The following is a 23,754-nucleotide window of genomic DNA, read 5'->3' on the forward strand; positions in this document are numbered from 1 at the left end:
TAAAAAATAAATTGAATGCAGTACCACGAACAAGCGGATGAGGGCAGTAAATCCACATATTGGACTGATCTGTTCTCAACCCCAGAACTACAAGTGTTTTGGTTCCTGTAGATCTTGATGACTTTTGTCTGATCATTGTGTGCTGGTTTGTGGGTTTCCTATGCTTTGTGTCGTTTAGCATTTTTCTTTTATTTTCAATCCCTCGACTTTTAACAGGTGGGTCGAGTCCCGAAAGTGTATTGAAAAACGATAACATATTATTCAATGTCTCTTTCCTTTGTATGATTTTTTAAAATTTAATACACTTATTTTTTTCATCTTCATTTAAGTCACATTATTTTCTTCTTTACCAATATGTATCAAATTTACAATGTTCTTAAACAAATGTACAATATCATTGAACAAATAAACAATAATATGAAACAAATTAACAATATTTTTTTTTACAAATTTCCAATAATCTGAAACAAATAAACTTCAAAGTACTGAAACAAACTGAAACCAATTTTCAATATTTTAAACAAATTTACAATTTTCTAAACACATTTACAATACTCTAAAAATGTTTAACAATAATCTGAAACAAATAACAAATGTACAAACTCTGAAACAAATTAACAATATTTTGATAATTCTATAAATTTCCTTCCGACTTCAATCCTTGTATTAATTTCAAACTCCAGGAAGTTGAAACTACAAAGATGAAATGAATGAATAACTGCTGCTAACAAGTCGATCTCTTGATCAAACACAGTTGATCTCTTGATCAAACACAGTTGATCTCTTCATCAAACACGGGAACCTTCAGGTGCTCAGAGAGAGACGTCCTGATCAAACATGACATCCAGCATCGTTCAGGAGCTCCACACGGAACCGTTACCTCGCGCCTTCAAAGAGTGGAATCATGGCCTGACTCTCATCTCTGTTCAGATCTGACAGTGTTCTCTGGAGGAGGGAGACACCGGCAGGTCAGACTTCAGCTCCACTTGTCTTTGCTTCAAGCAGAAAGTAAAATGGTGGATCAGAGAGTCGCGAGTGCATCTTTATCTGACGTGGAAGTATAAAAAAAACTGATCCCTCAGTTCTTACTTCCTTCCAGATCGTTCGCTTCTGACTCCCTCGACTGTTGGAAAGGTCTTACTGCAACTGTGTTGTGAAAACTGAAGCGTCTCCTGCTACAACAGCTAGCATATACTTTTGTTTACTTCAGACTATTGAATAGTTTAAATAAACCTTTTCAAAGCTTATGATTTATTTTTCTTTTCAAGAATTCAATTATTTAAAAAAAAAAGTTTTAATTCACTTTAATTTAAGTTGAATTTGTTTTAATTTAATTTAAACTTGTATATGGTAAAGTTGAATTTCTTAAATAATTAAATAAAAAAAAGTACAATGTTTTTGGACATTCAAATTCTAATAATTCAATACATTTAAGTGTTTTAAAAATCAGTTTTATCAGATGGTGCTATTATACCTACATTTATATGCCGATTTTAAGAGGCTAAAAAAATTAATATATATATTAAATTTAGAAAATGTATCTTAAAATTATTATAATTAAAATATCAAACGTGATAAAAAATCATATATTTTGAAAATATCCGATTTTTTAAATTATTATTATTTTTAATGTGACATTTTTAATGCAGATATATAAAAATAAATGATGACAAAAAAAATTAACTGCTTTAAAAAAAAAACAATGATTCTATTTAGAAAATTCAAAGTTTAAAAGACAATGATATACTTCCACACTAAACTTATATTCTCAGTACTCCAGCTGTAATGGAAATGTTTGAAACATGAAAAATTTTACTGACCGGCTTCAATATATTCTTTTTTCATTTTTGGCCTCCATGATAATCATTTTACTAACAGTTGGTTGAATTGTATATAGTTGTAAACTGAAATGCAGATTTTTTTTTTTGGTCTTTAATTTTTTAAAATCATCGTTTAAGGCGCTACAAAAATAAAAAATTCTACGTCATCTGGATTCAAAATTACTGTGATACCACTTACACTTAAATAACATTTTATGTCGCATTTGTAAATTTAGGTTTAAGCTAACACACCTGGCTAGTGATGGTGAGTTCAGGTGTTTCTGGAACTGAAGAAACTTTATCGTTACATTCATTAACAGTCTAAAACTTCATCACAAAACCAGCACCTTGACGAAAAAGAATAAGACGTTAAAAAAGCTTCATGAAAAGTCAACGCTAGAACTTCACTGAACAAACAAACTTTCATGCTCCTTTACTTCCTTCTCCTCGCGTCACGACACGTCCTTTCATTCCTGCTGAAGTTCCTCCGAGGCTCCTATGCTCCTGCAGAGGTGGGTCCTCAGGGGCCGCAGGTGCGACCGCCAGAGAGCGAGCGCAGATGATTTCCTCTCATAAATAACTTGGAGATGAAAAGCGATCTTCCTTTGATCCTGGATGTACAGAACACTTTGGTTAACGCCGACGTCTTCATCTCGACGCTGTTTGAACAGAAGCTTCCAGAGCGTCTTGTTAGCAGAACATCTTTGATCTTATATATAATGTTCTTGACGACTGTTCAGGACTGTTCATCTCTTACCTTTGTTTAATCATAGTTATTTTTTATATTTATGTAAATATTAAATCAAACTTTTGTTCTTGACGACTGTTCATGACTGTTCATCTATTACCTTTTTTTAATCATAGTTATTTTTTATATTTATGTAAATATTAAATCAAACTTTTGTTCTTGACGACTGTTCATCTATTACCTTTTTTTAATCATAGTTATTTTTTATATTTATGTAAATATTAAATCAAACTTTTTGTAGAATCTTGAAATGAATCCTCAACTTGATTTATTAGCGTTTGTCGAAAGTATATGCAAGTGTACTATGAGTATATTTATTTTATACTAAAACTGAAGTAGCATACTTCAAGATTACTTTTGACGCGCTATACTTAAAAAACAGTACCAATATGTATCCTTATAATTCACCTACTTGTACTTTACTCAAGTATGCTTTTTGAAATGTACTTCAAGTACAGTATAATACTACATTTTTGCAAGTAAGCTGTGCAAAGGATTATGGGCGATGGGTGGCAGAAAATCTTTTGTTTATATTTGGATACACACTTTTTCGTTGAGGTATTACCACCATGATACATCTACATGTCTTTGATCATGTAGTGCTGAGCTGTATCTCAAATCACATACTTGCGTACTTAAACGTAGTATTTTTAGTGCATAAGTGCGTCTCAATTCTTAGTATCCGAGTTTCTACCCTAAACGGCTCCATCTTAGCGACGTCGTAATCGGAAGTTGATTCCGGTTAGTTAGTCAGCGGTGTTTGATTTGAGACGAACTATCTGTTGAGAATTTGCGTACTAGTTAATACGTACACTATCCTGATGCCTACTAACCGCCGTGCACTAAGAGAAGTATGCGGTTTGAGACACAGCACTTCAGATTTGTACTCATTTTACCTTTATGTATCTTAAAGACACAGAAAAAAAGAGAAACATTCAACTTGCGTTCTTTTTATTGATCAAGTTTTTATAAGTGTTTGGCAACATGACTGTGTCCTCGTCTGTCTTGCCTTTGAGTACTTGTAGTGCATACCTACACTACAAGTACTTACACCTAGTGTACTTCAAGTAAAGTACTTTTTGCTAAGGGCAGCTAGCTGTCATGCTATCATGTATTAGCATAAAAAGACTTGGGAGCTAAATTGTTTTTCTGAATGAACTTGCTGTTTACTCGTATCAAAATGTGTTGTTGTCACTTTGATAAACTCAAAAACAAAAACCTTGGTAGTTGTTGTGCAAATGAACGAGAACTTGAAACACTTCTTACGCCCAGCTAGCAAGTTTTCCAGCAGTTAACTTAGACTTCTAGAACACCACTTCCTGTCTTGACCCATCCTAGTTCCTTATTATTAGTTTAAGGAATAATGTGTCGTAACGTTGACCCCTCCTATGGTTGTTGTACGTGGTCACCATGTTCCTGATGGTGAAAAAGCTCTTGGCAAACAACTGAATACTGTTCTAGTCCAGACTCTCATTTCTAGACCAGCAGAACTTCAAGACCGTCCTGGAGAAAACCCAAGTGTTCCGTTCCAAAGACGACCCCAATGACACATGTTTCGGGAGATTTGACCACATTTATTAAAACCAGCTTTTTAAAAAACACACAATAAGAAGAGCTGTACACTGTAAAAAGAACCGTCTACTGATGTTCTACAATAACGTTAAGTACTGTAGAAGTCTGTCGGACTATGAATGAAAAAAGTTCAGGAGGGAGTTCTAGTGCAACATTTTATGTTTGCCTTGCAGACCGACAGTCCCATCGTTGTGGCACAGGGGTCAGGAGTCAGGGGGCGCTATTCCAAAGAGGCATCGTCAAGGTTAAGTTTGTGTCGGCCACGGTCCCGGATCCTACGGCCTTCTGTACCTGAGCATGTGTCCCACATCCCTGATGTTCAGCACCAGGAGAAGGACCTCCCCACCATCTCGAAGAACAACTGGTTAGCCTTCCTGAAGTAGAGGCAGAGCTTCCTGAAGGCCTGGACGCTCAGGGGCGCGTGCGGTCGACCCTTGGACTCGTCCAGGCACTTGTCGTGTCCCGCGGACATCAGGCAGTAGAAGCCCTTCGTCGTATTGTAGTAGAAGTTGTCAGGGTTTATCCTGGATGGTAGGTTCAGGAACTTCTCCGCTTTTCTCAGCTCCGGAAAGGGGTCCCGAATCAGGGCGTCGCCATCCACCACGTGGATCTGCTCCAGCGGGAAGACCTCCAACCAGCGGGCCAGGTACGTGTGGTACAGGCTCCTTTGCAGGGCTTTGTATCCCGGGTCGATCTGACCCTTGTGGAGCAGCATCTCCTCCAGAGGCTGGTAGGGCTTGTTGCGCGTCATGCGGTTGTGAAGGACTTGCGTGTAGTCCGACACCAGCCTCTCGGCCGGGTCCCGGACGATGAGCAGCAGGCGAACCGAGGGGTTCATCTCCCAGATCCGGGCCGGGGCTTGAGACGATGCGAAGTAACCGGGGGTTTTCTCGATGGTCAGCTGCGAAGGTTGGCTGAAGGGCATCTGGGTCCGGTACCACGACAGACCGCGGCGGTAGTGCTCGTCCACGTTGAAGAAGTGAACCTGAAAGTGCAGAATGAAAAAGGTCACCATGTTGAAGTGAGTTCAGCTTGAAACTGGTTCATAGTTCAGGGTGAAGATTAAGTTTAGGACAGAGACCACTTCACCGTTTCGGTATTTACTCAAGTACTTGAACAGAACATCAAATACGCAGTTGTATCTAACCTGTTAAGAGTTTCCCTCCCACATAGTGTCTCTTCTTCCACATTCCCCAAACATCCACTCCAGGGATCATGCGAACACAACACCTTCATTTACAGAGGGAGCTAACCCAGCGTCCCATGGTGCTGACAACCGTCAGGAGGGGAATCACTCAGTTCCAGCCCTACTCCAATTAACTAGACTACACTCGGCACAAGTTGGTCTTCACCAGACCCTTTACTTTGGAACCCTTAGGATCTCCAGTGTCTTAAGAAGTTCCAACTCCCAGGTCCTCAAAGAAGCCTTTTTCAGTGTTACGGTTTACCTCTACTTTTATTAACCTTCCTGCGTATGGTGCTGGAAGTAGGATATTTCAGAGAGTTCATAACCATTAGAATTGCACCTGTAGCCATGTGGTGTGTTATGTTGCGCAATCAATGACAAGAAAGATGACCTTAATGTCTCATTTAGAGCAACATTTTTGTCATGAAAGCTAAAGGCTAACAACAACTAGCTTAAGACAATTTTTGGGTATTATTTTGATTGTTTAAGCGCTTTGTGACCCTGGTCTGGAAAAGCGTTCTATAAGTATAACTTACTTACTTGCTTACTTGCTTTAGCTCATGAGAGCTAAAGGATAACAACAACTAGCTTTAGCTCATGAGATCTAAAGACTAACAACAACTAGCTTAAGCTCATGAAATCTGAAGGCTAACAACAACTAGCTTGAGCCCATGAGAGATAAAGGCTAACAACAACAACAGGTTTTAGCTCATGAGAGCTAAAGGCTAACAACAACTAGCTTGAGCTCATGAGAGCTAAACGCTAACAACAACTAGCTTAAGCTCATGAGAGCTAAAGGCTAACAACAACAACTAGCTTTAACTCATGAGAGCTAAAAACTAAAAACAACTAACCTTAGTTCATGTGATCTAAAGGCTAACAACAACTAACCTTAGTTCATGTGATCTAAAGGCTAAAAACAACTAGCTTTAGCTCATGAGAGCTAAAAGCTAACAATAAGTAGCTTTAGCTCATGAGAGCTAAAGGCAAACAACAACTAGCTTCAACAAGAACTACTGTTCATGCAGAATTTGTACGAGTCGACTCTGGCACTTAATTCCTCTTCAAGATTTCAAGTAAAATCGGGAAGTTCACAAACTCTCAGCCAGTCAAGCTCTGAGAACATCTTTGGGTAAATAAGACCTTCATTCCAGAGATACTCGTCATTCCTGCCGACCATCTCGCCGCCGACTCCCACGAGATCTGACCGCTATGTCTGGCCAATGAAGTTGCTCCATGTATTAAATACAAAATAAAAATAAAGTGCTTTAATAATGAAGCCATTATTCGTGTAGACAAAAATAAACCCCTTTTTTTTCGTATTAGAATAATATCATGTGTAAAATATGTTTGAATTTTATCAAACCCAATGTACTACACAGTGAAAATAATGATAAAAAATGATTGCAAATAATAATAATATATAAAAGTGATATAGATGTAATTAGGAAATATTAAATTAGGAAGAAGAGAGAGGCTGTATAGAATTAATAAACACGTTGTTTAGATTAATATTATGTTAAATCAAATCAAATGATTCTATAAAAGTATGTATAGTATACATATATATATATATATATATATATATATATATATATATATATATATATATATATATATACAGTATATATATATATATATATTTAGTATAATGATACATGTATCAGACAAATATATGCCTTTTGTATAAAAGTATCAGTACCAGAATATTGAAATTTGAAAATTGTTTTCTATTGAAATGTGTTTTTTTAAGCATTTAAAAGTTTTAAAAGATTGGTTTAAAAGTTCCAATAGATTAGCTCGGCACTGTTCAGCAGCACTATTATAGCCACATTTTTATATTGAATTTAAAACACTACAAATGCAAAAATATTGAATTTAGAAAACATATTTTTTTTAATTATTGGTAGTTGAATAGAAAATGTTATGTGATAATAAGGTAATTCAATTATTCAATAAAAACATTCTATACAGGAATTATTAAATCCAACTATTTAAAAAATATATTCAATAGTTTTCATTCAGGAAAAAAAGAAATATAATAACACTTCATTATTTTGTAAACTAGCATCATTAATTTTTAAAATGAAAACATTAAAGTAAGGTAAAAATAGAAGACTCATACATAAGATAATTAACATGAGAGGACTGTGAAGATCTTGTTCTCGAGTGACGACATCTTTCTTCCTCCTCACCTCGGCCTTGGCCACCTCCACGTCCGGGTGCAGGTTCAGCATCTCCAGCAGCGCTCGGGTGCCTCCCTTCCTCACGCCCACGATGATGGCTCCGGGCAGCCTCTGCTGGGTGCCATTGTGGGGGGCGGGCAGGGGGGAGTAAGGGGGTGAGACCGCCCCCCCACCGCGTAAGTCTCTGAAGCACTCAGACAGTCGGGTCTGCAGCAGCAGCAGCACCGGCGTCCACAGCATGGCGCCGCTCACACAGGTGCACCAGGCTTCGTGCTCACACTCATGGAGGTTCAGAGCGGCCGAGCGGGAGCTTGTTAGCGGGCGGCGGGGGGTCTCTCAGCGGGGGGGAGGAGGAGAGGGGAGGCCGGGGGGGGGGAGACGACGCTTCCTGTTCGAGAAATGAAGAAAAAGGATTATTAACTCGAGTCCGACGTTAAGAAGAATAGAAACGATGTTTTTTAATATCAACGCATTTGGAAACGACAGAACAGAAATATGGAGAGGGTCAAAGGTCACGGTTGATCAGAACACTTCCTGGTGACTTCCTGTGTAAATAAATACTGTCCATTCCTCTTCTCTCACCCTTCACACCCCCTCTCTGATCTGAGGCCTACTCTTTCTCTCACCTCTCATTTTCCCTCCTCACCTTCTCTCACCCCTCTTCACCTTTTTTCACACTGTTTTCTCTCTATTCTTCTTCACTTTTTCTCGTCCTCCTTCCTCTTCAGACTCACCTCTCTCTCCTCATCATCTCTTGCCTGTCATCACCCACTCATTCCCCTCACATTCTCCACCTCACCCCCTTTTACACCTTCTCCTCCTTACATCTATCACTACTCCTCACCTTCTCTTATCCTCCCTCCTCATCTTCATATGTTCTCCTCTTTAAATCTATAACTTCTCCTCACCTTCTCTCCCCCTTCCTTCTTACCTTCTCTCACCCTCCCTCCTCACCTCCTCTTTCTCCTTCTTACATCTATCACTTCTCCTCACCTTCTCTCACCCTCCATCCTCACCTCCTCTTTCTCCTCCTTACATCTATCACTTCTCCTCACCTTCTTTCATCCTCCCTCCTCACCTTCATATCTTCTCCTCCTTACATCTATAACTTCTCCTCACCTTGTCTCACCCTCCCTCCTCACCTCCTCTTTCTCCTCCTTACATCTATCACTTCTCCTCACCTTCTCTCATCCTCCCTCCTCACCTTCATATCTTCTCCTCCTTACATCTATCACTTCTCCTCACCTTGTCTCCCCCTTCCATCCCACCTTCTCTCACCCTCCCTCCCTCATCGTCTCTCACCCTCATTTCTCATCGTCTCTCACCCGCCTTCTCTCCTCCCCTTCTCCTCCTTGCCATCGATCACGACTCCTCACCTTATCTCCCCCTTTTCTCCTCATCTTCTCTCACCCTCGTTCCTCCCCTCCCTTCACCCTTGCTCCTTACTTTCTCTCACCCTAACCCTCCCCACCTTATCTGATCTCTCACTACTCCTTACCTTCTTCACCCTTCCTTCTTACCTTCTCCCTCCTTTTATTCTCACCTCCTCTCCTCCTTTACCTCCTTATCTCCTCTTCACCATCTTCTACCCTCCCTCCTCAACTTCCTTCACCCTTCATTCCTTATCTCCTCCCCTCTCACCTCCTCTCCTCCTCACCATCTCTCACTTTTCCTCACCTTATCTCCCACTTCCTTCTCACCTTCTCCCACGATCCCTCCTTACCTTCATTCTTCCCCTCCTCTCCCCCCTGTCCTCTTCACCTTCTCTCATCCCTTCTCCTCCTCACCATCTCCACCCTCCCTCCTCACCTCAACTCTCTCCCCCCTTTTAGGGAGTCAGCAAATGTTGGCGCCCCACAGCAGCCTCTCAGCGGCTCATAAATAAAACAGCGTCACGCCTTCATCTGCCTTTTTTTTTCTTCTTCATTCTGCAAACTTGGGAAAGTTCTGGTTAGAAAAAGGAATATTTGTCTTCAATTTTTTAATTAAACTTAGTTTGTATATGACGGATGAACAAGGTGAATATTAACTCTCTCGTTCTTTGCAAAGAGATCTGGAACGCAGGCCTTGAGATACTTGATGGTCCAGTACAATAAAAGAAACAAAACAAGATAAATATCAACAACAACACACGTCTGTGAAACATTTCCGTTCTGATTCTGATCTGAAGTTCAAATACAGAAACAACAAAAGTGAATCTAAAAGCCACGCTTGTGTTTTCTTTTCCTCTCTCTTCTGATTCATTCATCTGAAAGATAAAACCTGATCTCACCAGAGCGTCGGCGCTGCTTAATTGCCCGGCTGCAGAGTTGTGAGTTAGCCTCCGCGCCTTGCTCAATGAGGCTGACATGAGTCATGAAGGGCTTTTGATGCTCATTAGACGAGAAGGCAAAAAACAACAGCATCGCCAATGATGTGTGAAGTCTCCATATTGAGCCTCACCAGCAAGAAGATGGTGTGTGTCTGTGTGTGTGTGTGTGTCTGTGTGTGAGTGTGTGTGTGTAGATGTGTTTGGACTTGTGTGTGAGTGAGTTTGTGTGTGTAGAAGTGTATGTTTAGATGTCTTTGGACCCGTTTGTGTTTGTTCGCATGTGTGTGTAGATGTGTTTGAACTTGTGTGTCGGTGAGTTTGTGTGTGTGTAGATGTGTTTGGATTTGTGTACAAGTGAGTTTGTGTGTGTGTAGATGTGTTTGGATTTGTGTGTCGGTGAGTTTGTGTGTGTGTAGATGTGTTTGTTAGTGTGTGTCAGTGAGTTTGTGTGTGTAGAAGTGTATGTTTAGATGTCTTTGGACCCGTTTGTGTTTGTTCGCATGTGTGTGTAGATGTGTTTGAACTTGTGTGTCGGTGAGTTTGTGTGCGTGTAGATGTGTTTGGATTTGTGTACAAGTGAGTTTATGTGTGTGTAGATGTGTTTGGACTCGTGTGTCAGTGAGTTTGTGTGTGTCTAGATGTGTTTGAACTTGTGTGTCGGTGAGTTTGTGTGCGTGTAGATGTGTTTGGTCTTGTGTGTCGATTAGTTTGTGTGTGTGTAGATGTGTTTGGACTTGTGTGTCAGTGAGTTTGTGTGCGTGTAGATGTGTTTGAACTTGTGTGTCGGTGAGTTTGTGTGCGTGTAGATGTGTTTGAACTTGTGTGTCGGTGAGTTTGTGTGTGTGTAGATGTGTTTGGACTTGTGTACAAGTGAGTTTGTGTGTGTGTAGATGTGTTTGGACTCGTGTGTCAGTGATTTTGTGTGTATAGAAGTGTATGTGTAGATGTCTTTGGACCTGTTTGTGTGTGTGAGTGAGTTTGTGTGTGAAGACGTGTATGTGTAGATGTGTTTTGACCTGTGTGTGTGTATGAGTGAGTTTGTGTGTGCAGAAGTGTGTATGTAGATGTCTTTGGACCCGTTTGTGTGTGTTGATATGTGTGTGTAGATGTGTGTGAGTGTGTATACGTGTATATGTAGACGCGTGTGTAGATGTGTGTATGTATGTATACGTGCATACGTGGACGTGTGTGTAGACCTTTGTAAATGTGTGTGTGTGTAGATGTGTGTGTATGTGTGTAGACGTGTGTGTAGACCTGTGTAGATGTGTGTATAAGTGTTAATGTAGATGTGTGTGGGTGTGTGTGTAGATGTGTGTATACGTGTTTATGTTGACGTTTATGTGTGTATGTTAGGAAGTCTTCTGTGTACACTTCTAGTTCTGCATTCACGCTGCTTTTGTCTTGAAGTATCTGTGAACACAGTGATGGTATTTTGGGAGTGGGAGGGATTATCCAGACGGGATGACGGAGTGTGTGCGCGCGGCAGGAGGGTGTGTGTGTTCAGCACTAAGAAAGATTGTCCCTGGTAGGGGGCAGCACGCCGAGACACCAAGCTTGTCGTATCAGCGAGTCTGGGAGGGTCTGATAAACACATTCCTCCATCGCAGCCGTCGCTCTGATCCGGTCTAAATTTACCAGGATACCTTTTGTGTCTCCTCCGACCCGACGTGCGGTGCTGGAATAAAGTCGGGTTCCAGGGCGGCGTCTCTGGAGAACCAGCGTAGTTGTTGGGTCATTAGCTGCTCAGATGGTTCCAGACCAGAAGATTCATCACAGACTGAAATTACTTCTAGTCCGGACTGGCGTATATATATAGTGATACTGTAGTAACGAGGATATATTTGTAGTATTGTCGAGTACTTGACTCTGGTATTGTAGTATTTACAGACCACATGACTCTTGATGGAGTCGTAACTGCTTTCATTTGATTTGAAACCAAAATATGTCCAAACGTCAGCTTTAAAAGCTGCCGGAGTCACTGTATCCTCTTGTCCTCAGTCATCACCAAGATCTCGCAGGATTTTATCGATCCTATACCTGCAGAAGACGAAAGACTGCTGCCATCTAGTTGCCGGTCCTAAATATGTTCAAACATCAGATTTTAAAACTACTGGAGTCAACTGTATCCTCTCATCCTCAGTTATAGTGGGAATCTCACAGAGGACTTATTGAATGCTGCCATTTATGTGTCTGTATCCTCTCGTCCTCAGTCATCGTTGGATTTCAAAATATAATCATTTTATTTTATTCACACTTAATACAAACAAAATATGAACCATAAAGTAACTATTAACTAATAACTAATAACTATTTTAAAATAAAAATATAATGGGGAAAAAAAGGGAAGTGTGTCTTGAGGACCACATGCCTCTATATCCTTTTTGGCCCCTCGCAGAGTCATCCCACTTCTGACGCCTTTTGTCATGGACAGTGAAACAATACAGGTCTTTTTTTACCAGAACATCCTGCACACGAACAGCATTTCTCATATTTCCTCTACCTTTACTTATCCGTGTCTTACTTTCACAACATGGTCTGGTTGAGCCCCCCTCACAAGAGTGTGTTCCTGTGGGTACCTACCGAGTACCAGGTCACACTTGTGGTTCGAGCTGACCCGTCAAACATTCCACACTCGTCTCACAACATCCCTGGAAGCTTGACTTGGCTGCAGTCGAGCCTGTCAAACAGAGATAAGGAGAAAGAAGTCGAGGAGCTTCTCCCTCCTGCCGTCCTCGCCCCGGTCGGACGGTCTGCACCAGGTACAAAGTGTTAGAACAAGATGCCGAAACTCTTCTAAATAGGGGACGGATCACATCTTCAACCTGTTCAGACTGAGAACCATGGTCTCCGAGCTATGGCCTCTTTTCCACTACACAGTAACAATGCTTCTTTGTTTGACTCGATTGCATTGTGCTTCCATAATTTAGCGCCACAAAACTTATAGACAATGGTGTCGCTACAACCAGACACAAAAACAACTGGACCTTGTCCAAGTTTTTTTCTTCTTCTGTTGCAATGACTCTGCAGTAACTCGCTCTATGACCATTCAGTGACCGGCTGTCGGTCGCCGCCACCTTTTTCGTGGAGTGTTGGCTCTCTTGAAACCAGGTACCAAAAGTAGTATGAGCTATGATGGACCTTGCTGGTGTAAGGCAACATAAATCTGGTGGAGACGAGTCCAAGAGTTGAGACAAGCTGGTGGAATTTCCGTTTTAGAAGGAGCTGATCCTGAGCCCAGCTCGACTCGAAACGCTTGAAATTCTTCGGGGTCACAATGGAGTCCAATTTCTGAAGGCCTTTCTTGGAAATCACACGGACATCTTGCAGCCAAATATTGCCTCCATACCCTTAGAGTAGACTTGATACTTCGATACATAGGAAGGCACCAGTTGAGGTTGTTGGAACATCTAGTAAGTAAGTAAGTAAGTAATAGTTATTTTTAAAGCGCCTTTGTAGACCAGGTCCACAAAGCTTAGGAGCAACAGTCTGGAAGGATTTCTCTCCTTTGGTCCGGAAGCGTGTTCAGGAACCATCAGTAGATTCTGATCCACAGACCTCAGAACCCGAGCTGAGGTGTAAGTCTGGATCACATCACTGATGGAAGGAGGAGTCAGACCATGAATCGCTCTTAAAGCAAGAACCAGAATTTAAAAATTAATCCTGAAAGAAACTGGCAGCCAGTGAATCATTTTAAGAATCGGGGAAATGTGAGTTCTTCTACTAGAGCGGGTCAGAATTCTCGCTGAAGAGTTTTGTATCAACTGCAGGTGAGACAGATCCTTGGAAAATAAACTACTACAATAGTCTGAGAGTGTTCTAGGCATATCCACTTGGGGGGAGGCCACAGGGCAGAGCCAAGACTAGGTGGAGAGAATCCACCTTGACCAGAGACAGACGAGTTGAACCTGCTGCCTCTCAGGATAACTGATGGAGAACGATGTAACTGATAAAGGAAAAAAGCTTCATTTTTGTTTGACAATTCTGGGAAACAAAAGATTCAATTTCCTTAAAATATCTCGACCTTTAACTTCCACTAACACCTTGAGTGGTCATGTGGTCACATCTCGCTGACCTTCTTAAGTCCATCTCTTTACCCATCAGCCCCCTCACCGAGTTTAAAAGAGAAAAGAAAAAAAAAATGTCGACGCAGCTCCGTGTTGATCCCACTCCTCTGATTCACTCATATTCACCCCCCCACCCGCCTTTTGTGCGGTGCACGCTTCTAGATCTGGGTCAACCGTATGAAAGATGGGTGTGTTTGGGGGGTGGTCCTGGGGTTGATGCACGTGTGATCGCTGAAGAAGTGTCAGAGAAGAGAACACAACAGACTGTTTACTGGGAGAGTAAATGTCGCCGTAATTACAGAGAGCATTCGGTGCTTTGAGTCGCTGCACAACGAATCGTATAACTGTGTGTGTGTGTGTGTGTGTGTGTGTGTGTGTGTGTGTGTGTGTGTGTGTGTGTGTGTGTGTGTGTGTGTGTGTGTGTGTGTGTTGACACACCTGGCACCAGGCCCGGATCGTGCCATTTGGATGAAGAGGTTGAAAGAGAGTCGAGGATTCGTCCGCCCGTTCTCTGATTTCAATCCTCCGTTATCTGTCCAAGACAGTTCCGAGGAACAAGCTCGGATTGTTTTTCCTAATTTAGGAAAGAATTTGTGTCGTTCCACAGAAGAACACGACATAATTCACTCGGTGGGAGACACTGGGATCACAGCCATGTCCCTCTAGTTTCTGTCTCGATTCAAACATAAACCGCTACGGGAAGTAAGAGTCTTATATCTTGTCATTATTGGAGGCTCAATGTTTCTTAATGATCGTTGTGTTTTTCTCCTTCATCCATAATCTCTGTTTTTTTGTTTAAAACCCTGATCTTTTTATACGTCGACAACATCATTTCTTCGAGACGACCATCTGGAGGACCACATAAAATGTCTTTGTTGGACCCTTGTTGGGGTATTTATACACTTAAATATCGAGATATTTGTATGTTTTTCAATATTCTACAATTTTTTTTATCTTTCAAATCTTATGGTTTATATTTAAAATACATTTTTTTAAATAAAATCATTTGTATTTTTATTAATAATTAACATAACAATAATCCTGGCATTTGTTGATTTTTTATGTTGCAGTTAAACTTAGACGCCAGCATTCAATAAGTCCTCTGTGAGATTCCGACTATAACTGAGGATGAGAGGATACAGTTGACTCCAGCAGTGTTAAAATCTGATGTTTGAAGATATTTTGGAACAGCAACTAGATGGCAGTCGTCTTTCGTCTTCTGCAGGTATAGGATCGATAAAATCCTGCGAGATCTTGGTGATGACTGAGGACAAGAGGATACAGTGACTCCAGCAGCTTTTAAAGCTGACGTTTAGACACATTTTGGTTTGAAAACCAAAATTGACTTTGTCAAGAGTCATGTGGTCTGTAAATACTGCAACACCATAGTCTAGTACTCGACAATACTACACATATATTATCGTTACTACAGTATCATAATGTATTGTAGGTGTTTATGATACCTACCGATACGTATCATATTGCCAGATTCTTGCCAAAATACACCCCTTATCATGTCACACCCCCTGTACTGTAGTGCAAAACTTTGAACATCAGAAAGATGGACGGATAGAACAAAAAGACAATTCACTAAATCAGGGGTCACCAACTTTTTTGCAACTGCTACTCGAAGGGCACCATGTGACCTTAAGTGTAACCATCCTTTTGGTACACACTAAATACTGTTTATTATGACTCCTGGTGTATGATAATCCTCTAATACACTAATTATTTATTTATTAATCCTCCAATGTATACCAATGGGACAACAAGAAAACTACAAAATCAAACATGATAGTACGTGTGAAAAATATTTTGCCGCGTTGGTGACCCCTGCTCTAGAGTAGCCACGTTCAACTACACCCCGTGCAACAGAGCGCTAATGGCGTACGTTCACCCGCCACACTCGCCATAATGAGCGCACATATGTGGACTCTCCCACAGTGACAGCTGGTCCCGACAGTGAGAGCGCTGGACTTGACACCGGCTGACCCGGAGAACTGGAACGATTGTACACGAGGATTGCACACTTGAGGGGTGGAGGGATGGGTTTGGACCATACAAGGTCAATTGGCTTGTTTTTCTGGGTGAATGCTAGGTCACGTGCGGAAAACCCGGGGCGGCTAACGGGGGGTTCTGGAACCAGGGCAGTGGACAGATGGGGGGGTGGGTGAGCCATGTCTGGTCAATGTCATCACGGACCAGCGAGCCCAAATATCATCCGGGTCCTGAACCGTTTCTGGGCTGTAGAGCGGAAAACAACAGTCGACGACCAGACGGTGTTTGTGTTCGAATCACCTGCATCATCAGGTGTGTTTAGACCCCTGATGGCAGGTAACCACGGCAACCACCTGGAGTGGAGTCCGGGGAGAGCCGATAATTTGAAGTCTAGAGGAAGTGGATGATGCAACAGTTGGTGCGGAGTCTCGGCCGAACGGTCCCCCCAGTGACAAATAATGAAGTTCTCATTGACTCTTTCACTTTGGTCACAGGGACCGAAACAAAGAGACAATAATGGCGGCGAAAAAGAGAGTGCGGGTAGGATGGAACCACGGTTGGGTACCGGACTTTTGGCTCTTGAAATGCTTTGGTAGTACTTACTTCTGAAAAATGCTTTGTCTTTTTGCTGCCAAGTTTCATTACCCAGAGGTTATCACTGGTATTGTGTATCAGTACCGCTTACAAAAATCTTCGATTGGTACCAAGACCATAAACCTTTGTTACTCCACATCAAGAGAAGCAAAATCGAGGTGGATCTTTTTAGGGATGCTTCTGTATGTTCTTGACTTGGAGAAGAGACCTGGGGCAGACCATAGATTCTGTCCAAGGCCGTGTCGAGAAACTGTCGATACAATCACTTATTAGGGGCAACGATGCGATACATTGTGGTACTGTAGTAACGAGTATACATGTGTAGTATTGTCGAGTACTTGACTCTGGTGTTGCAGTATTTACAGACCACATGACTCTTGATGAAGTCGTAACTGATTTGTTTTGAAACCAGAATATGTCCAAACATCAGCTTTACAAAATGCGACTGTATCCTCTCGTCCTCAGTCATTGCTACGATGAATTTCATTATTCCTTTAGCTGCGGAGGACCTAAAGACTGCTGCGATACTGGGGGCCGGAAGTTTTATTGCAAAACTGTGAACAAATTTTGCAAGAAATAGATGGAAACTTCGGAAAGGAAAGTCTTGACCTCTTCACCCTGGCTGCTGCCCCCGCTACTCCACCTCGGAAAACCCAGGGGAAGATAAAGATTTCATAGGAATTATTAAAAAAATATTATCTCTCTGCTGTGGTGACCCCTAAGTTAACTGGAAATGTCGAGGTGAAATCCGGTTCCTCTTTAACCTTAAATGGAAAAACTTAACACACTTGCATCTCAAGTAACAACCGCCCTGCAGCGTCCGCCCCTTTAGTTCGGAGCGCCTCTTCAGGGTCACCCTGACAAATCTACAGCTCTAATACACCCCACGTAAGGTTCGACCTCGCCTTGATATTTTAATCTCACATTTTGGGAGCACGCCAGAGCGATGACTTTCCTGTTGTGTCGGGCGAGTCGATGCGCCGGAGATTGGCTTGATTGATTTTAATTGGCGAGCGACCAGAGGGCGACGGTGCTGATGTGCGCTAGCTAGTTAGCAGCGGGAACATTAGGAGGGGGGGGTTGAAAACATTTGAACCGTTTATGTTGACAAACATTTTCAAGAACACGTTCAGGTCTCGACTTTACGAACTTGAAGCCAAGTTGCCGAGCGTAACGGACGTTCGGGATCCGACCTGAAGCCGGAGCCTTGTCCACAGTACTTGCTGGAGATGGACTGTCGGCCTTGCCCTTTTCTACAGCCTTGTGTGTGTGTTTTTGTGTTAATGTGTGTCCGTCCCTTGACGATACGGACTCCGGGCGAACCTTCACCCCGGTCGGTGGAGTGGGCTGCAGGCTGATGAACCGCGATCAGCAGCGTTCACAAACAGCGTTGACACTGACCTCCACAGATCACGCTCATGAATCACTTCTACAAACAACACAACGGAAAGTACAACACTGTTATCTGCCAGTGTCGACGCACACACACACATCCAGAGAAGCTTTGAAGAAGCTTGCAACATTACAGTATAGCTTTGGAAAAAAAAAGTAGAATAAAAGGATAAATAAATAAAGATTAAATAAATAAAGTTAATACCCGCATTGTAGCTTTAATGCTAATTATTTTATTATGTTTAAAGCAATATTTTGAAGCTGATTCAGAATCAGAAAGTTTTATTACCTGCGTTGTTATTAGTTGTTGTGACAGAACAGAATAAACTATTAATAAAATAAAATACAATAATTTCAACTAAAATAAGGGACGTTACCATAAAATAAATAATAAATAATGATTTGGACAGCAGACGGGTAGAAATAGTAATTGTAATATTCTATTAATATTTATATATCGATACAATTAATGAACATTAAATGTCATGTGATGTTATCTTTCTAACAGTATTTGGAAGCTGGATTTTGACAAAATAGTTCAGTGAACTAGCGTTGAATGGGAATTTAATTAGCTAACGAAGCTAGAATGAAGCTAAAGTTGCAGCTGATGCAACAACTGTAGTTGTAAGATCCAATATTTATGAATTATCCACGTACTTACATCGTTGCGATAGAAGTAGAACATAGATGTAGAAAATAGCAGTAGAACATAGAAGTAGAACGTAGAAATAGAGATAAACTGTATCTAAAAGTCCAAGCCCGAAAAAACAAGTTGCATCTAGATTGAGGGAAAACTAAATTGTCACAAAACTCAAATTCCTAAACTATTTAGTTTTTATTTCTATTTTTCTTTTGATTTCAAACAGAAAAAGGTACTTGTTAAAAAGATACTTTATGTAGCTACATGCTAAATATAGTTTGGGTGCTAATTGTTGTTTTGTCATTTGGGCCTCTTGTGGATCAGTGTTTTTATTACAAATAGAGATAAGTCACAGAAGTTAGCTGAAAATTAGCAAAGTTCAACAACGCTCTAGCTCAATTGCTAACATAGGTGAAGTGCGAATATTACGACATTGATGTATTACTGACAATACAATCCAGTAGCTTCTCGGGGTGGCTAACACTCGAAGGTATTTTCGTATGGTAGTACCACACTCCAGTGATGTCATCGAAAACGAGACGATGGCGTTGAGATGGAAGTGGCCGGAAACACAAGTTGATAGAACTTGATAGAACTTGATAGAACTTGATAGTTGACAGACGAGTCGTCAGGAATGTTAATGGATCCTCAGCTGGAGGATGACTCAGCTTCTTGCTGTGTGAAGACGTGACACCTTCAAGTAGAGAAATATATTTTTGCAAACGTTGCTGTGTGGCAGAATTTCAGAGTGCAACGGTTTGATTGAAAAGGACAGTGTGTGTGTGTGTGTGTAGTTGTGTGTGTGTGTGTGTGTGTGTGTGTGTGCCCTCCACTCATAAATAAAGTCGATGCATTATTCAGGTTTGCTACTCGACTAATGCCCCTTAATGTACCCAAACAGCCATAATGTACTCTGCGCTTCAACTAAGGTGGCAAAGAACCCTACACAAATACACACCTACACACACACTAACACACACTAACACACACCTACACACACACACATATGTCAACCCATGAACTTCACAGTCTAATTGTGCTTTCTACCTCTCACAATCTTCTCAAATTATACAAAATATTGCTTTCAAATTGGCCGTAAATGACTAATGTCAGGCGTCTGCGCCGGCGCCCCCTCCTGGTGACACTGACAGGCTTTTTAAAAGAAAAATGATCATGACAGATGATCAGGACAGAGGCAGATGTTTCTTGATTAAAAGTGATCTGTCATCAGCATCTCTAGTTGCGCTCATAAGATTGATGACGATTATGTTTTTCAATGCTGTCCCAGTAAGCCAGGGCTAGTCACAGAAGCTTTTTTTTTAAGCTAAAGGAGTTGAGTATGTTCCAGAGCCAGACTGGAATATAGATTAAAATTTCAGTTAGAGAAGTTAAAATCAGTCTTATTTCATTATTATTATTTTTTATTATCATTTACGACGGTGTCATGAGATGTGGCACCTCTAGAGGGAGCTCAAGAGCACGTAACGTATTTCCTCTCTTGAGCGTCTTTGAAAGAAATAATCCGTGCGACTCCTCAGGAAGTCAATTGTTAAAGTGCTCTCCTGTTGTTTCAGCTCAAATCAGTTTAAGTGATTTGAAACAATGGCGTGCGTGTGTGTTAGCAGGGGGTTAGCTTGCGTTAGCGTGTGCGGTCTCCACTAAATCCCTTCAGGTACAATACAAATACTTTATTGAAATGAAAAGATCAACTTTAATCCACTTCCGTAATCCAGCAGTCAAAAGGGCGGGTCGCGGACGCTAATTGGTACGGAGGTAGGTTCATGTTTTTTGGATTTAAATCTGGGAAATGTAATCACCAAATTTTAATCTACTCCGATATGGGATGCAGGATTAACGATGCGAAGTTTAACTGCAAGAGCCGCTCGAGTGAGTCGCCGGCGTTTTTTAATCAACTTCATTCTCGGTCAGTTAAATCCACTTTTGTTTCAGACGATGATAAACAAATGTATTTGACTCTTCGTCTGTGGCCGTTTAACCTCCATGAAGCCCCAATAAAAAGATGAATACGTCAGTACTAGGCAAAATAATTCAATCAAATGATGAAGAAATAAAAAGAGGCTAAAAATACAAATAAATACAAATAAAAGTATTAAAAAAGGACATTAAATTCAAATTATTCGTCAGAAAAAAGCTATAATGGTACCCAGTCAAACAAGAAATTCATTAAATGTTTCAAAAGAATATTTAAAAAAAAAAAAGGTTTGGCAAAGTATTATTTAACATAATAATTTAACAAAGAAAACACAAAGTGTGTAACAAAAAAAACAGCATTATATTACTTAAAAAAGAAGATGAATAGGTCACTTCCTATTTCAGAATTCAAAGGAATGCTATCAAAAATGCTAAGCTAATGCTATAGCCCTTTAGATTTGACAAAAAAATAAGAATATAAATCAAGTAAATACCTGTGTTTTTGCTTCGATGCTAATGAATAAACATCGTGTTAAAAATAAGCAGTTTGGTACAATTTTCTTGACCATAATATTTGATATTTGATTTAACTGGTATTGCTAATAAACTCTCGAATTTTCCCTCAACATTTGTTAGCGTTGATACCTGCAGTTAAATGTTAATTTCACGCACTGATACTCAAACGTATTTCCGACATTGTCAACGGCTCAAAAGTGCTAATACAGCTCAACTAGGAAAGTATTTGGAAGCAGTACATTTACTAGCTACCGTGCTAGAAAGTAACCGCTTATGTCAGTAACTAGCTTGATCACTTAGCATAGTCACATACTTGCATTGTTATATACATTATTATATTATAAACATAGCAATCCAGCTAAACGTTCAGTTTAGTTAACAAAATACAGCTTTATATTATTTAAAAAGGAAGACGGACGGTTCAACTCATTTTAATTTAAAACGTGCTAGCTTACGTTCCTATTAGCGATGCGAAGCTAATGCTTTAGCTTTTAGAATCAAAGCCTGCTGTGATTGAAGCGAAAGTTTGGATGTAGAGAATAAAATCTTTCATTTTTAATTCATTTAAAGCTCCATAAAATGCCTTAAACTTGATCCAGGAGTCATGTTGATTCATGCAGGTATCCACAGCTACTTTCCCGCGCCAGAGTGTTTGGAGATGCATGACACCCCCCCCTCTTGTCGTCTCCTCCGACAGACGCCCACAAAGCCTCCATTCACGCAGCGGAGGTCAAGAACACGGCTCTGACCCGCTTCGACTTCCCGTCCGGCGGGACGGTTCCCAAACTTTTTCCCGAAAACCCTCAGATAAGAATGCGTGTCGCTGACGCAACGACACCGACCCGATGTTTCACAACATCCAGACCCACAGGGAAAAACCATCGCCGTTTCGGGACAAACACGCGTGTGCGGTCAAGTACCGACAGTGAGCCCAGAATCTTTGACAGGAATGAAGAATCTTGTCAGAACGAAATTCGACATCCCATCGTTTCACGCTAACTTTAGCGTGCGGCGTCTTCTCTGCAGGAATTCTTGACGATGATGTTTAAAAAATTAAACAAAACCCGTCCGGCTGCAGACCTGCCGTCTCAGGCCCCTCCACCTGCTCTCTCAAGCCCCTACTGTCAGACACAGACTGCACTTTCAAGCCCCTACTTTGCGGACCCCTACCTGCTCTCTCAGGCCCCTACCTGCTCTCTGAGGCCCCTACCTGTCTTACACTGTAGGTGCTACTATCTGTCCGTCAAATCCTTCATTTTAAATTGAAACCATGTGTTTTACAAGTGAGATTTCAGGAGTTTAATCCCCGATTTTGAATTGTAAACGGGCGCAAAGGAAGACCACCTTTCACCAGATTAAAAATAAAGGGTCAAATTTAGATAAAATGTATTTTGATCACATACTATGTCAGGAAGATTTCCTGCATTTCTTGGTGTTGATTGACATGTGTTGTTATCAGTCTTTAGCCAAACCTTTCTAGCTCTGGCTCTTAAACGTGTTAAAATTGATTTAAGTTTCAAGATTCATGAGGAGGAAAGAAAAGCAGAATTTAAATCCTCACTTAAAAGTGACATTACACTCAAATTATAAACACAGATAGTATTGTTTAAAAAAAAAAACACAATAAGAACTTGGACTGAATGTGAAAGTTCTGTTGAAATCATCTTTAACAAAGTTATTTACTCTTGTTGGTCCAGTAAAAAAAAAAAAGTCTTACCTGAACGAGTGTCTCTGAATCCGAGACTCGCCTCCTCTTCTGTCCCGTCTGCTCTCGCCGAAGAGGTGTGTGTGTGTGTGTGTGTGTGTGTGACGGAGTGTGTGTGTCAGCGGCTGCCGGAGCTTTGTGTTTGTGCTGCGACTTCACTGAGCTGTTGGAACTGACTGGGAGAGAGAGAGGGAGAGAGAGAGAGAGAGAGGGTGTGTGTGTGTAAATGTGTGTGTGTGTGTGTGTCAGATTTATTCACACAAACATCCACGCCTCAGGGAAACACCCCTCTCTCTCTCTCTCTCTCTCTCTCTCTCTCTCCTCCTCTCTTCTCCCTGATTTCCTTCACGTCAGGTGTTTCCTTCCTCCTCTCCTCCTCCTCCTCCTCCTCCTCCTCTTCTGTCTGCTGCTCCACAAACATCAATGAGGAACAAACTAATCCAACAGAGGACTTTTGTTTTCCTTCCATTTCATCCGTTCTTTTTAAGGTAAAAGGAGGGGAAAAAAGAAGGAAAAAATATGTATTTGATTGCTGTTGAAGAAGAGAGTGCAGGCAGGGTGGAGAGGCTTTCAAACCAAAATAAAGAAGCGAAACAAAACAATATTGTACAAAATAATAAATAAAACATCAATATGACTTAAAGAAAGATAAAGAATTAATGAAGAAAAAAAGGAGAAAAGACCTAAAAACAATATAAAAGTTAAAAATATCAGTGTAATTTTTCTTTTAGAATTAAATTGTTTTTTTAAATTATCTAATTTAATAAAGTTAACAAAATCGCTATTGAAATGTTGAATTGTTTATTTTTTAAATAATAGGATAAAAAGAAATTAAAGAAATATTTAGAAAATTAATAATTTTCTTTTCACACTATTATACCACGATTTTTATATTGAATTTCAAAGGATATGATTTACAAAATATTAAAAATGTACTTAATATTGGAATTAGAACATCAAACTGTGTGTAGAACATATTTGAAGTATTGAAAAAAGTATTAATAAAAACAAAAAATATAAATGATTGAATTTAATGATATAAAAATAAACTAAACATTTTGATAAAAACGTTAAATTTCGACTTAAACGT

At 40.6% G+C, this 23,754-nt stretch overlaps 1 protein-coding gene across 1 annotated transcript; it reads right to left on the reverse strand.

The window, feature by feature from the left end:
• Positions 1-4,132: 4,132 nt before the first annotated feature.
• hs3st1l2 (heparan sulfate (glucosamine) 3-O-sulfotransferase 1-like 2) lies at positions 4,133-22,843 on the reverse strand. Its single transcript, XM_087795457.1, has 3 exons — positions 22,677-22,843; positions 7,522-7,900; positions 4,133-5,125 (listed from the first exon to the last, which is right to left on the reverse strand). Exons 2-3 carry the CDS (start codon positions 7,750-7,752, stop codon positions 4,460-4,462), a joined length of 897 nt encoding a protein of 298 aa, XP_087651583.1. The 5' UTR covers positions 7,753-7,900; positions 22,677-22,843; the 3' UTR covers positions 4,133-4,459.
• Between the last annotated feature and the right edge of the window lie 911 nt (positions 22,844-23,754).

This window comes from Callionymus lyra, chromosome 1 (genome assembly GCF_982586985.1).
Source record: "Callionymus lyra chromosome 1, fCalLyr1.hap1.1, whole genome shotgun sequence".
Classification (NCBI taxonomy): domain Eukaryota; kingdom Metazoa; phylum Chordata; class Actinopteri; order Syngnathiformes; family Callionymidae; genus Callionymus; species Callionymus lyra.

Coding starts and splice junctions, on each gene's coding strand:
- hs3st1l2 (XM_087795457.1), bottom strand. CDS start 7,752: ATGCTGTGGACGCCGGTGCTGCTGCTGCTGCAGACCCGACTGTCTGAG. Junction 5,126..7,521: donor TGGAGGTGGCCAAGGCCGAG/GTGAGGAGGAAG, acceptor CTGCACTTTCAG/GTTCACTTCTTCAACGTGGA.